General features: G+C 52.9%; 1 protein-coding gene across 1 annotated transcript; it reads right to left on the bottom strand.

Moving 5' to 3' along the window:
* Positions 1–1985: 1985 nt before the first annotated feature.
* LOC127597356 (craniofacial development protein 2-like) lies at positions 1986–2771 on the bottom strand (the record flags this gene model as incomplete). The annotated part of the gene is made up of 1 exon (XM_052060345.1): positions 1986–2771. A coding segment is annotated over exon 1 (786 nt), but the record flags the coding sequence as incomplete, so codon positions are not given.
* Positions 2772–14179: the final 11408 nt, after the last annotated feature.

Genomic DNA, 14179 nt, shown 5'->3' on the forward strand with positions numbered 1-14179 from the left:
CGCTGCACGTGGCCGGCCCACCGCAGTTGGGCCAAGGTGATCATGGCCTCGATACTCGTGAGGCCAGCCCGGGTGAGGATCTCATTATTAGTCAATCTCTCCTCCCAGGAAACGTTGAGGGGAGATCGGAGTCGTCCTTGGTGGAACCTCTCAAGCCTCTTGATGCTGCTCCGATAGAGGGTCCAACATTCGGCGCCATAGAGAAGGGTCGGGAGGACGACAGACTTATACACCATGATCTTCGTGTTGGTGGAAATGGCGTGATTCCTGAAGACCCGACGACCGAGGCGTCCAAAGGCTATGTGGGCTGCCTGGATACGGTGAGTGAGGTCCTCAGTGAGGCCGGCGTCCTGCTGGATAATGCTACCCAGGTTAGGGAACGCCGAGACCTGCTCGATGGGTTCGTCGTCTATGGTGATTTGGGGTGGATGATGGTTCAGGTGGAGGGTCTTCGTCTTTTTGGTGTTGACGGAGAGGCCAAAGGTCCTGTACGCCGCGGCGAAGCCGTCCGCGATGAGCTGGAGGCCCCTGGAGGAGTTGGAGACTGCAGCATTGTCATCAGCGTACTGGAGTTCGCTGACGGTCGTGACCATGGTCCCCCGCTTGCTCCTCAAACGGCTGAGGTTGAAGAGCGACCCTTCAGTTTGGTAGCGTAGACTGATTCCGTGCTCCTGGACAGGGGTGACGTGGTGGATGAGCGCGGCGATGTAGAGGCAGAACAACGTCGGCGCCACCGTGCAGCCCTGTTTGACACCGGTCCGAACCGGGAATGGGGGAGTCATTTCGCCCTGAGTCAGGACGCAACGCTTCATGCCGTCGTGAAACATCCGGATGAGGGATATGAATTTGGGGGGGCAGCCTTGACGTTCCAACACTTTCCAGAGTGCTGTTCGGAGCACAGAATCAAACGCTTTGGCCAGATCATAAAAGATGGCGTGGAACTCCCTCCGCTGCTCCCGGCACTTCTCCAGGAACTGCCTGGCGCAGAACACCATGTCCGCGGTTCCCCTGCCTGGACGGAAGCCCGCCTGGGACTCCGGAAGAACCCGCTCAGCGAGACAGGTGAGTCGGTCGGCCAATATACGACAGATGAGTTTTCCAGCAGTTGACAGCAGGGAAATTCCACGATAGTTTCCACAGTCGAGTTTGTCGCCCTTCTTGAATATCGTGACGATGACGGAGTCCTTCAGTTCTCCAGGCACCGTCTCCTCGACCCAGCATTGAAGGATGAAGGTGTGGAGGCGGGTGAGGAGATGTGCACCCCCAGCTTGTAAAAGTTCTACGGGGATGTCGTCAACTCCAGCAGCTTTGTTCTTCTTCATCCTCCTCAGGGCTCCGGAGATCTCCCGGAGAGTCGGCAGCTCCGTCATCCAGTGTTGCACGGGGACCTGGGGTACAGGATCGAGGAAGCCGTCTGCTGTGCATGTCGGATGGTTCAGGAGCTCCATGAAATGTTCCTTCCATCGCTGGTGAGTATCCTCCTTTTCCTGCAGGATTGTGCCATCCTTTGCCTTCACAGCCATTGGAGGACTGTGAGCCGGACCGATGATCTTCCTCGTTGCTTCGAAGAAGGATCTGGTATCGTGACGGTCAGCAAGACTCTGCATTTGGTGGGCAAAGTTGACCCATCATTGATTTTGGATCCTCCGGATCTCTCTCTGTGCTTCACTCTTGGCCGCCCGGTAGACTTCTTCAAGTCTCTTGGAGGAAACACAGTTCTGCCATGCAATGCGAGCCTCTCTCTTTCTTGAAATCAGTGGCTCAATTTCTTCCAGGTTTCTGGCAAACCAATCGGGATCTCTCCTCTTCTGGATACCGAGGACCTCTTCCGCGGATTTGGTGAGCGCAGTTTTCAAGTGCTCCCAGTCTGAGTGGACAGTGGCAGGAAGGGTCCGAGGTTGAGTGTCCAGTTTGTCCGCGAGGGACGTCTGGTACTGTTCGAGGACTTTGGGATTCCTCAGCAGCCCAACATTGAAACGTATCCTCTTGGGGATCTTCTTCCTTCTTTTCGCAGGCGCGATCTTCAGCCTAAGTCTTGAGGCTACCAGCCTGTGATCGGACCATCCGTCATCCATGGAGCGGATTGCCCTCGTGACCATGACGTCCGCTCGGTCGCAGATGCGGGTAAGGACGTAATCGATCAGGTGCCAGTGGCCGGATCTAGGATGTTGCCAGGTGGTTTTGTGCTTGTTGGCCATCTGAAACAGTGTGTTGGTTATTACCATTTCCGTCTCTGCGCAAAGACACAGGAGTAGTTCTCCATTTTCGTTGCAGTTGCCAACGCCTTCCTTCCCCAGAATCCCTCCCCAAAGCTGATGGTCCCGGCCGACCCGCGCGTTGAAATCCCCCAGAACCAAGAGCTTATCCCGGGGGTTGATGCGGAGGATCAGGCCACGCAGCACGGCATAGAAGGACTCCTTCGCCTCCTCCGAGGCGTCCAGGGTAGGTGCATAGGCGCTGATGATCACAAGGGATTGGGATTGACTTAGAGGTAGAGTGATGGACATGAGTCTCTCAAAAGTTCTTACAGGGATGATGTTGTGATCCCTAACCAGATGTGACTTAACGCAGAACCCTACACCGTGAATTCTTCTCTCCTCCACAGCTCGTCCGCTCCAGAAGAAGGTGTGCCCGTGCCGAGGCTCCTCGATCTGCCCGGCACCAGGGAGATGGGTCTTGGAGAGGGCAACAATGTTCAGCCCGAGCTTCTGAATCTCAAGGGCAATGAGGGCAGTCCTGCGCTCTGGTCTATTTGCTCTTCCATTGTCCATCAAGGTTCGTACACTGGCGGGTCTCCAGCCGATCGGTGGCGGTGATGGGCGTGTTTAGGCCGCCTTTTATTGGCCCAGCCTCGGATTGAGGGGAGCCGCGCTACGTCTAAAGAGTCCTGCTCCGCCACCGTGGTCGCTGCCTCTCCCCTGCACCATCACCAGTTTGCAAGGGGAGCGACCATCGTGCCACGGCCGCCGACGTGTGGTTGTGGAACTAGGGACGTGGGCCCTCATCTGAGCCTGTCCCCGACGCCCTGCGCCATCGCCGCCGGACTTCTTGAGGTGAAGGGGATCGGGAGAAGGGGGAAACGGGTTAAGGGGCCAGGAGAGGGATGGGGGAGAAATCGCCATCCTGGGGGCTATGTAGCGTGAGGGAGGGGGACGGGTCGCAACCCCGCCCCCGCACTTCGACCCCATGGCCAGGGTCCACGGCAGCGCGGTGGCCGACGGTGGTGGTCCAGGGGGTCTGCAGCACCCAAGGTTGGACCGTGGGTGCGCCGGGCCCTGTGTTTTATTTTGAAGGGTGGACATTCCTTCATAACCCATGGGGATGGTCGGCTTGGGGATCCGGTCCGCCGCCTTGCTAGGCGCTTAACGCCAGGACTGCGGTGGATTTGTATACCGCCGGATGCGGTCCCGCAGGATTTTGCTGACCTGAAGGTCATTACCACTTCGCACCAACTCTCCAGTGATGGAAAGTCCCGTCAATTCGGCGTGGAGGCTCCCTTACGGACTTCACTGCGATCCACTAGGAATTGGCGACGGTCTGATCCGCACCTTTGAGCCTAGGGATCGCAGATCTTTTGCGAAATGATTGTGTATGCAAATTACAAGTAATATATCAGAAAACACTCCCTTTTCATTTACATGTCACGCCTCTCAACCAAGTCCACGACACGCCCCTCAGTAGACATTTTTAGACCAATACACCTCCCTGTACAAACAATGGATACTTTGTTAATTCAATGGGTATATTTCACATGAATTGAGACACTGTAACAAACTCGAGGACATCTTATCGTGCTGCCCACCCGAAGTTGAACCATCATTTAACAAGGCCTCAGCTCATGTTGGGCCTTTTTTCTGTGTGCTCTAATTGTGTACAAACTGGGTGAACACACGCGTTCGAGGTCAATCAAGCATACGACAAAATGAAACTTTTAATGATAACTTTGAGTTTGTCTGTACTCTATCACACTGGCAAAGAATGGGAATCTGGAGAGCCAGGAGAAGCAATTTAAAATAATACACATAAACGACGCTCTGCAAAAATGCATCCCATACCTCCGCTTCAGTTCTCTGCCATGGTAGGCGGTGATTTCCTTTTCACAAACTATTGTATCTACTTTAGTTTTCTGTTTCGTTCATATGAGGGGCCATTATAGCTGTTGCTCATCATGGCATGTGTCTGTTGGATTATATTATATCTGTGCTCTTGGCACGCATACAACACTGTTCAGGGGTGAAATCTAAAGAAAAGATAGATATTTTAGGATGTTTGTGCGCATCCCAAAACTAATAATCTGGCAAAGCACTTTTTTCTATACAATATACAAAAGTTGTGAGAGAATTGCTTTTTACTTGACATAACACTCTTTCACTCACATATAGTGAGGAGGACGTAGAAGAATTCTACATCCAACTCCAGGGAATTATAGACGAAGTGCACAAGAAAGACATAATAATAATACAGGGCGATTGGAATGCCAAAGTTGGTAGAGATGCTTATAAAAATTGGAGGGGAACATATGGACCATCTTGCAACCTTGTAACAAATGAGAGAGGACTGCGGCTTCTGGAATTTGTTACTACCAACAGTTTAGCACTGGCCAACACCTTCGGTGCTCATAAAGCCTCTAGGAGAGAAACCTGGCACAGCCCTGATGGTCACACTCATAACCAGATTGATTACATCATGGTTCCTAAGCGATTCCGCTCAGGAATAAACATCGCCCGCACCCGCAGTTTCCCCGGGGCAGACATAGGAAGTGACCACAATCTAGTAATGATGACATTCAAAACAAGACTGAAAAGAATCAACAAGCCCAGATTCACAAGACTGAGATTCAACCTCGACAAACTAAAAGACCCCAAAGTCAGGGAAGAGTTCCAAGCAATGATTGGAGGGAGTTTTGCAGCCCTGCCATCAACACCTTTAACTCTGCAATTGCAGGGACGGCTGACAAGATATTGGGCAAACACCAACATCCTAAAAAACCATGGGTCACCAACGAAATTTTACAGTTGTGTGATAAAAGACGCAACCTAAAGAAAGAAAAAAGGGATTTAGAGGGAGCAAAGAAGTATCGGGAGGCCAACAACAGAGTCCGGAAGGAAATGAAGAAAGCAAAAGAAGCCTGGATAGAACAACAGTGCAGCGAGATACAGGAAAGCCTAGATAAGAACAACACAAGGAAAGCATTCCAAGTGGTGAAAGACTTGACCACCGAGAAAAAAGGAAGACCTAGCAGCATACACAGCAAGACCGGAATATGCCTCACAGAAGAAAAGGATGTCCTGGACAGATGGACAGAATACTGCAAAGACCTGTACAATTACAAACTAAATGGGGACCCATCAGTACTCAAATGTCCACTAACACCACCAGAAGAAGACTCAAGCCCCATACTGCGCGAAGAAGTGGAACTAGCTGTCAAGGAACTTAAAAAAGGAAAGTCTGCCGGAGCAGACAATATCCCTGCGGAACTAGTCCAAGCAGGAGGAGAGGCAATGATAACAGCCCTCACAAAAATTTGCAACCATATATGGAGTACCGGAGTCTGGCCAACACCCTGGACTCAATCATTAATAATCACCTTGCCGAAAAAAGGAAATCTACAGCAGTGTGAAAATTATCGCACTATCAGCTTGATCAGTCACCCAAGCAAAGTCCTGCTGAAGATCATTCTGCACAGACTGAAGCCCATAGCTGAGAACATCATAGCTGAGGAACAGGCTGGATTCAGAGCAGGACGCAGCACCACAGAACAGATTTTTAACTTAAGAATAATCTGTGAAAAACACCTACAGCACCAAAAAGACCTATACCACGTATTTATAGATTTCAAGAAGGCCTTTGACACGGTATGGCACGCAGCCCTATGGACCACCATGCGCAAGTATAACATCGATGCCAACCTCGTCCGAATCATCGAAAACCTGTATGGAAAGGCCTCAAGTGATGTCCTCCTGAATGGAAGTATCGGCAATTGGTTTAAAACTACAGTCGGTGTGCGTCAGGGTTGCCTACTCTCACCCACCCTCTTCGATTTGTATCTAGAGAGGATCATGGAAGATGCCCTTGAACATCATGAAGGCACAATCTCCATCGGAGGGAGAAACATCACCAACCTCAGATTTGCTGATGACATAGATGGACTGGCAGGAACAGAAGATGAGTTACAGCGACTAGTAGAACACCTGGATGAAGCAGCTTCCTCATATGGCATGGAAATATCGGCCGAAAAAACAAAGCTGATGACCAACAACAATCAAGGCATCAATCTTGATATCCAAGTCAGTGGGAAAAAACTAGAAACCGTGCAGTCATTCAAATACTTAGGCTCTATTATCTCAGACGAGGGCTCGAGGCCAGAGATGTTGGCAAGAATTGCTCAAACATCAACAGCAATAGCAAAACTCCAAACCATCTGGAAAGATAAGAACATAGCTCTGCGCTCAAAGATCCACCTTCTACGCTCCCTTGTCATGTCAATCTTCCTATATGTGTCACGTTGAGCCCGAGGCGATGAGAAATCGCCTCGTGCACAACAGAAAAAAACGAGGTGGATCCCCGGAGAAGCAGACAACGAAAAGATCTCGTGAGAACAAAGGGGTTTTAATAAAGAACAAAAGGAGCCCGAACAGGGAAAACGGTAACAGAAAACGCTGGTCAAATAAGGACCAGGAAAAAATAAGGAAGACAACCGAAAACGTTCGCGAAACGATAAAGGGCGAGGAACTACCGAGATAACAATATGATCACAATAAGAAGTACGCGAAGATTGAGGCCGTAAGGCAATAGGGCAGCGAGAAATTGTCAAACGACGAGAATAGCAAATAGAGAGCAATGGCACGGTAAGGAATTCTCCGGCAGTGAGATGACTGCCGGAGTCGCCTAATAAAGGCACGTAATCAGCCCGAAATAACGGGCAGGTGTGCCGAACAGGCGGCGGGAGAACCCGCCACCTGCTGGCGAGCACGCGACGTGACAGTACCCCCCCCTCAATGGACGCCTCCCGGCGGACTACCCGGTTTGGACGGATGAGCAGTGTGGAAGTCGCGCAGAAGGGACGGGTCAAGGATCCAGGAGCGAGGCACCCATTGCCGCTCCTCCGGCCCGTAGCCCTCCCAATCGACCAGGTACTGGAAGCCCTTGCCCCTGCGCCGAGAGTCCAGGATGGCACGAACCGTGTACACCGGGTCCCCGTCGACCACCCGCGGGGGCGGCGGCGGAGCGGGAGGGGGCGCCAAGGCGCTGGAAGACACAGGCTTGAGCAGGGAGACGTGGAACACGGGGTGGACCTTCATGGAGGCCGGCAGCCGGAGCCTGACCGCGACGGGGCTGATGACGGCCTCGACCTCGAACGGGCCAGCGAACCGGGGCCCCAGTTTGGCAGACGAGCCGGCCAGGCGAAGATCCCTCGCAGCCAGCCACACCTTTTCTCCCACCGCATATGAGGGTGCCGGGCGCCGACGACGATCAGCGATCCGCCGGTTCCGGGACGCAGTGCGGGACAACGCAGCCCGGGCCTCCCTCCACACGTGATGGGCCCGCTTAAGGTGGTGCTGCACGGAGGGGACCTCCACCTGCCCCTCCTGGGACGGGAACAGCGGTGGCTGGTAACCGTAGGCCGTCATGAACGGCGATCTGCCTGTAGCGGAGGAGACGAGAGTGTTGTGGGCATATTCCACCCAGGGCAGGTGGTCGGCCCAGGATGCCGGACGGTGGAGACAAACACAGCGGAGGGCCGCCCCCAGATCCTGGTTGGCGCGCTCAGCCTGTCCATTGGACTGAGGGTGGTACCCCGAGGTCAGGCTGGCCGTAGCTCCGAGGGACCGGCAGAACCGCTTCCAGACGCGGGACACAAACTGGGGCCCCCGATCCGACACGATGTCCGCCGGAATGCCGTGAAGACGTGCTGGATGAGGAGGTTGGCGGTCTCCAGCGCCGACGGCAACCTGGACAAGGGCACAAAGTGAGCGGCCTTGGAGAAGCGGTCCACGATCGTGAGCACGACCGTCCGGCCCCGGGAAGGCGGTAGGCCCGTGACGAAGTCCACAGCGATGTGAGACCACGGGCGAGGAGGAATGGGCAGCGGCTGGAGCAGTCCCGCCGGAGGTTGATGCGACGACTTGCCGCAGGCGCAGGAGGTGCAGGCCTTGACGAACTCCGTCGCGTCGCGGCGGAGCTCCGGCCACCAGAAACGCTGGGCGACGAGCTGCACAGTCCGGTTCACCCCGGGATGACACGCCACCTTGGATGCGTGTCCCCACTGCAGGACCTCCGAACGGAGGGCAGGAGGCACGAACAGCCTCCCTGCTGGGCACCCCGCCGGCACCTGCACCCCCACCAGGGCGGACAGGATCCGCTGCTCAATCTCCCACTGGACGGCCCCCACTATGCACTGGGTCGGGAGGATGGTCTCCGGGGAACGGTCCCTCCCCGCAGGTTCGTGGAGCCGGGAAAGGGCGTCAGGCTTAGTGTTCTTAGATCCGGGGGAGTAGGTGAGAACGAAGTCGAACCTGGTGAGGAAGAGGGCCCACCGGGCCTGACGGGCGTTAAGTCTCTTCGCGGAGCGGAGATAGGCGAGGTTCTTATGGTCCGTGTACACGGTAAAAGGTTCCTTAGCCCCCTCGAGCCAGTGCCGCCACTCCTGTAAGGCGGTGACCACAGCCAACAGTTCCCGGTTGCCCACGTCGTAGTTCGACTCGGCGGCACTGAGTCGACGGGAGAAGAAGGCGCAGGGGTGCAGCTTCTGGTCGACTGGGGAGCGTTGGGACAGCACCGCACCCACCCCTGAATCCGAGGCGTCCACCTCTACGACGAAAGGGCGGTCAGGGTCAGGATGTTGCAGTACCGGGGGACTAGTAAACGCCGCCTTAAGATGAGCAAACGCCGTATCCGCGGCAGGGTCCCACTTAAAAGGGATCTTGGTCGAAGTAAGGCGGGTTAGGGGAAGCGCCATCTGGCTGTAACCACGGATGAAACGCCTATAGAAGTTGGCGAACCCCAAGAAGCGCTGCAGTTCCTTACGGTTGGACGGGACCGGCCATTCAGTGACCGCACGCGTCTTAATGGGGTCCGCCCGTAGCTTGCCCTGTTCTATAATGAACCCCAGGAAGGAGATGACGGGAACATGGAACTCACACTTTTCTGCCTTGACGAAGAGCCGGTTCTCGAGCAAACGTTGTAGCACCAGCCGAACATGTTGCCGGTGCTCATGCAGAGAACGAGAAAAAATTAAAATGTCGTCAAGATAAACAAAACAGAAGATGTTGATCATGTCCCAGAGCACGTCATTAATGAGGTTCTGGAAGACGGCAGGTGCGTTTGTGAGGCCAAAAGGCATGACGAGATATTCGAAATGGCCCAGGGGGGTCTTAAACGCGGTTTTCCACTCGTCGCCCTCTCGGATGCGAACCAAGTGGTAAGCGCTGCGTAAGTCTAATTTTGAGAATATTGTGGCTGATTGTAATGGAGCGAAGGCGGAGTCCAACAAGGGTAGCGGGTATCTATTTTTAATTGTAATTTCATTTAATCCACGATAGTCTACGCAGGGTCGTAGGGACTTATCTTTCTTCCCCACGAAGAAGAAACCCGCCCCTAACGGTGAGCGTGATGGTCTGATGAGACCTGCAGCGAGCGAGCTGTTAATATACTCCGTTAATGCCTCACGCTCGGGATGGGATACCTGATACAGACGCGAGGTTGGCAACGGAGCGCCCGCCTGCAGGTCTATCGCGCAATCGTAGGGGCGGTGTGGGGGCAAGGAGCGCGCGCGATCCTCGCTAAAGACCTCCCTAAGGTCCCGATAGCACTCCGGCACTCCGTCAAGGCAGATCTCCTCGGGGGGCGTGACGCGTTCGTGCCTCCCGACGGCTGACTGCAGGCAGTGCTGGTAACAATAAGGGCTCCAGCTATCGATAGCGGGGCGCGCCCATGAGATCACCGGGTTATGCGTCTGAAGCCAGGGTAAACCGAGGATGATCGGGGCGTTCCGGGACCGCATAACATAAAAACGGCGATGCTCAATATGATTACCGGATAACGAAAGCTTTAACGGCTCCGTTCGATGCGTTACCACCGCCAGGAGGCGCCCATCCAGATCACGCACCCGCTTCGCCACAACCAACTCCTCTAAAAAGCACCCCAGTTCGGACGCGAGATTAGTGTCCATTAAACAGTCATCTGCTCCCGAATCCACCAGGGCCCGAACCCGTCTTGACCGGGAACCGCCGAATACCTCCGCCTCGAGCTCGAGTCTATTGGGGTGTCCTGGTCGCTTGTCTACTCGCCTAGGCTCGGGGGACGACGCGCGGGGCCGTGACTCACAGTACTCGGGAGGAGCGTGGAAAGACGATCCCGGATAGCTGGTTGCGGCGCGGGGGGATGGTTGGGCGCCGTTTGTTGTAGCATGGTCGCGATGACGGCGCCTTCCTTCCTCCGCACCACCGTCCTTGCCGCCCAGCTGCATCGGCTCGTCCGTGGTTGCTGTCTCCCGGCACCGGGAGTGATCACCGAACCCACGATGTTCCTCACGGTACGTGGTGCGGCGGGACGGATACCGATCACCTCCACGCTCCCGGCCTCGCTCCCTCAGGCGATTGTCCATAAGGAGGGCGAGGTCGATCAGCTCCTCCAAATCGGTGCTGTGGTCGCGGGTCGCCAGCTCGTCCTTGAGTAGTGAGTTCAGGCCACGGCGAAACAGTCCACACAGGGCCCGATCGGCGTACCCGCTCTGCGCGGCCAGGATCCGGAACTCGATGGAGTAGTCAGCGACCGACCGCCCTCCCTGCTGCAGGGCGAGCAGCCGACCCTCCGCCTCTCTGCCCCGCACGGGATGGTGGAACACTCGACGGAAGGCTGCCACGAAGTCAGGATAGGAGGTGCGGAGATTCGGTTTAGCGTCACTGGTCGCGATAGCCCACGACGCCGCCGGACCTGTTAAAAGACTCATGACATAAGCCACCTTGGCGGCGTCAGTAGTGTAGGCGGACGGCTGTTGGTCAAATATTAGCGAGCAATTGTGTAGGTAGTGTCCACACTGCCCGTGCTCACCCCCGTAACGAGGGGGATGTGGAAGCGAGGGCTCCCTCGACATAGTAGGGTACGAGGAGGGAGCCTCCGGGGTGGTAGGACGAAGCCCGGAAGGTGGTCTTCGTTCCTCCACCCGAATAAGGCGAGGTTCGAGATCATCGAACCGATGAGCCAGCATGGAGACCGCGCCGTTGAGTTCCGTAAGGGCTTGGCTGTGCTGACTCATTTGCCGCTCTTGTCGAGCAAGAGCGGACAAGATCTTTTCGGCGTCTGCGGGATCCATGGTGGCCGGAGAATTCTGTCACGTTGAGCCCGAGGCGATGAGAAATCGCCTCGTGCACAACAGAAAAAAACGAGGTGGATCCCCGGAGAAGCAGACAATGAAAAGATCTCGTGAGAACAAAGGGGTTTTAATAAAGAACAAAAGGAGCCCGAACAGGGAAAACGGTAACAGAAAACGCTGGTCAAATAAGGACCAGGAAAAAATAAGGAAGACAACCGAAAACGCTCGCGAAACGATAAAGGGCGAGGAACTACCGAGATAACAATATGATCACAATAAGAAGTACGCGAAGATTGAGGCCGTAAGGCAATAGGGCAGCGAGAAATTGTCAAACGACGAGAATAGCAAATAGAGAGCAATGGCACGGTAAGGAATTCTCCGGCAGTGAGATGACTGCCGGAGTCGCCTAATAAAGGCACGTAATCAGCCCGAAATAACGGGCAGGTGTGCCGAACAGGCGGCGGGAGAACCCGCCACCTGCTGGCGAGCACGCGACGTGACAATATGCATGTGAAACCTGGACACTAACAGCAGATCTCCAAAGAAAGATCCTTGCAATGGAGATGAGATGCTACAGGAAAATATTAAACATCCCTTACACCGATCATGTAACAAACGAGGAAGTTCAAAATAGGATACAACAAGCTATCGGGCACCATGACAACCTACTCACCATCGTAAAAAGACGGAAGTTACGGTGGTACGGCCATGTTACGAGATCATCAGGCCTTGCAAAGACGGTGCTACAAGGAACTGTACAAGGATCTCGCAAACGAGGAAGGCAGAAAAAGAGGTGGGAGGACAACATCAGAGAGTGGACCAACCTGGATTTCGCAAAGTCCCAGAGAGAGGCAGAAAACAGAGACGGTTGGAAAGAAACGGTGAAAGGGTCTTCACGGGCGCCCCAACGACCACAACCGAGGTCAAGGGATAGGTGAAGGTGAAGTGAACACTCTTTAATGAAAAGCCATTTTCACGAGTTTTCCACTCATCCGAGATTGTTACTAGCTTCTGGGCTCTCACTGGGCCCATCCAAAAATTTTATTTTCCTCCTGAGATCCCATGCATCTATCTATTTTCTGTATTGCCAGTCCTCACAAGGGAGGCATGATACACCCTAAACTGGTTGCCACCTCATCACAGCGCACATACAAATAAATCAGATCACACTCAAAATCACACCGTTCTGTGAGAGCAAATTACAGTGCTCTTCATTTACCTAGCGTGAACGTGTTTGGAATCTGGGAGGAAGATTCCTCTCACATGCATGGTAGGTTAGTTGAAGACGTGAAAAAAGGTGTGTGTAGGTGTGAATCTGAGTGTGAATGACTGAAATAAGTATTTCACACACCACCATTTTTATCACTAAATACATTCCAAAAGTGCTATTGAAATGAAATGTTCAGCAGATGGAAAGAAACGCGTCAACCTCACAGTGCAGAGGTCGTGGATTCGATCTCTGGCCTTCCTGTGTGGAGTTTGCATGTTCTCCCCGGGCCTGTGTGGGTTTTCTCCGGTTAATCCGGTTTCCTCCCACATTCCAAAAACATGCAAGGCAGGCTGATTGAACACTGCAAATTGTCCCTAGGTGTGAGTGTTTGTGCGGATGTTTGTTCGTCTCTGTGTGTCCTGCGATTGGCTGGTTCAGGATGTCCCCTGCCTACTACTGCTCAAAGACAGCTGGGATAGGTTCTAGCACCCCCGACCGGGTTGTTGGGATTCTATATGGATTTTTTAAACATACAATATGTATTATTTAAATGTTGATTTGTGCTGAAAAGTGATATATATTTTCTTCGCCTTCATAGGATACACTTTAAGGTTAAAGTGTATCCTATAAAGGCACAAATTCCTCCAATGAAGGCACAAATTCCTCCAATGAAGCCCGAAATCAAGCTCTCTTGATAAAGTCCAATTTCCAATTATTTTTGGATGACAGATTTTGTTAGAGGATTTTATTCATCTCATCAAACTGTAACACAAGTATTAACATGCTTTTGAGAGATGTGATGTATGCCTTTGGCACTTTTTTACATGAAATATGTATAACAAAGTGGCAGTGAAGACAAAAATTGTGATTCATTTTCTATCGTTGAAGTGGACCCAGACGGCCAATGCAGAATTGGTACAATACATTCATTCATTCATTCATTCATTTTCCGATCCACTTTAATCTGACAAGGGTCACCGGGGGTGCTGGAGCCCATCCCCACTGTCTTCAGGCAGTTGGTGGGGGACACCCTGAGCGGTTTCCAGCCAATTGCAGGGCACACAGAGATGAACAACCATCCACGCTCACACCCACACCTTGGGGAAAACCCATGCAGACCCATGCGGGGAGAACAAGCAAACTCCACGCAGGAAGGCCGGAGCTAGAATTGAATCTACGACCTCTGCACTGTGAAGTAGACATGCTAACCACTGGCCCACCGGCCGCCCTGATGAGCTACAATGTGCCTAAATTGTTTGTACTCCATGAGAACATTTTGGAGGGCCACCCAGAATTCAGCACCACATATCAAAACCTCTGAGCACACCAATAAATAAATCCTTCAAAAAAACTTGAAAATAATGTTAAAGTCATTATGAATACATGATTAGTTTTGATAAAAGAAGACCGATACAGTATTGGAAAATACCTTTGAAAACGTAAAATATAAACTTACTGCCCCCCAGTGGCAAGTTTGAAAGAGGAATGCCCCGAGAATGTGTTATTTGTTTGAAATGAGAAAACAATTTCTGGAAACTATTGTCAAACTAAACCAATAAATACATTTGGATAAATATAAAATTGGTTGCTTACTTCACAAAGTCTATAAAGGGGAAAATAGCAACGAGTCAGCGATATGCAGTCCCTGAGACTTG

Source organism: Hippocampus zosterae, chromosome 3 (genome assembly GCF_025434085.1).
Source record: "Hippocampus zosterae strain Florida chromosome 3, ASM2543408v3, whole genome shotgun sequence".
Taxonomy (NCBI): Eukaryota; Metazoa; Chordata; class Actinopteri; order Syngnathiformes; family Syngnathidae; genus Hippocampus; species Hippocampus zosterae.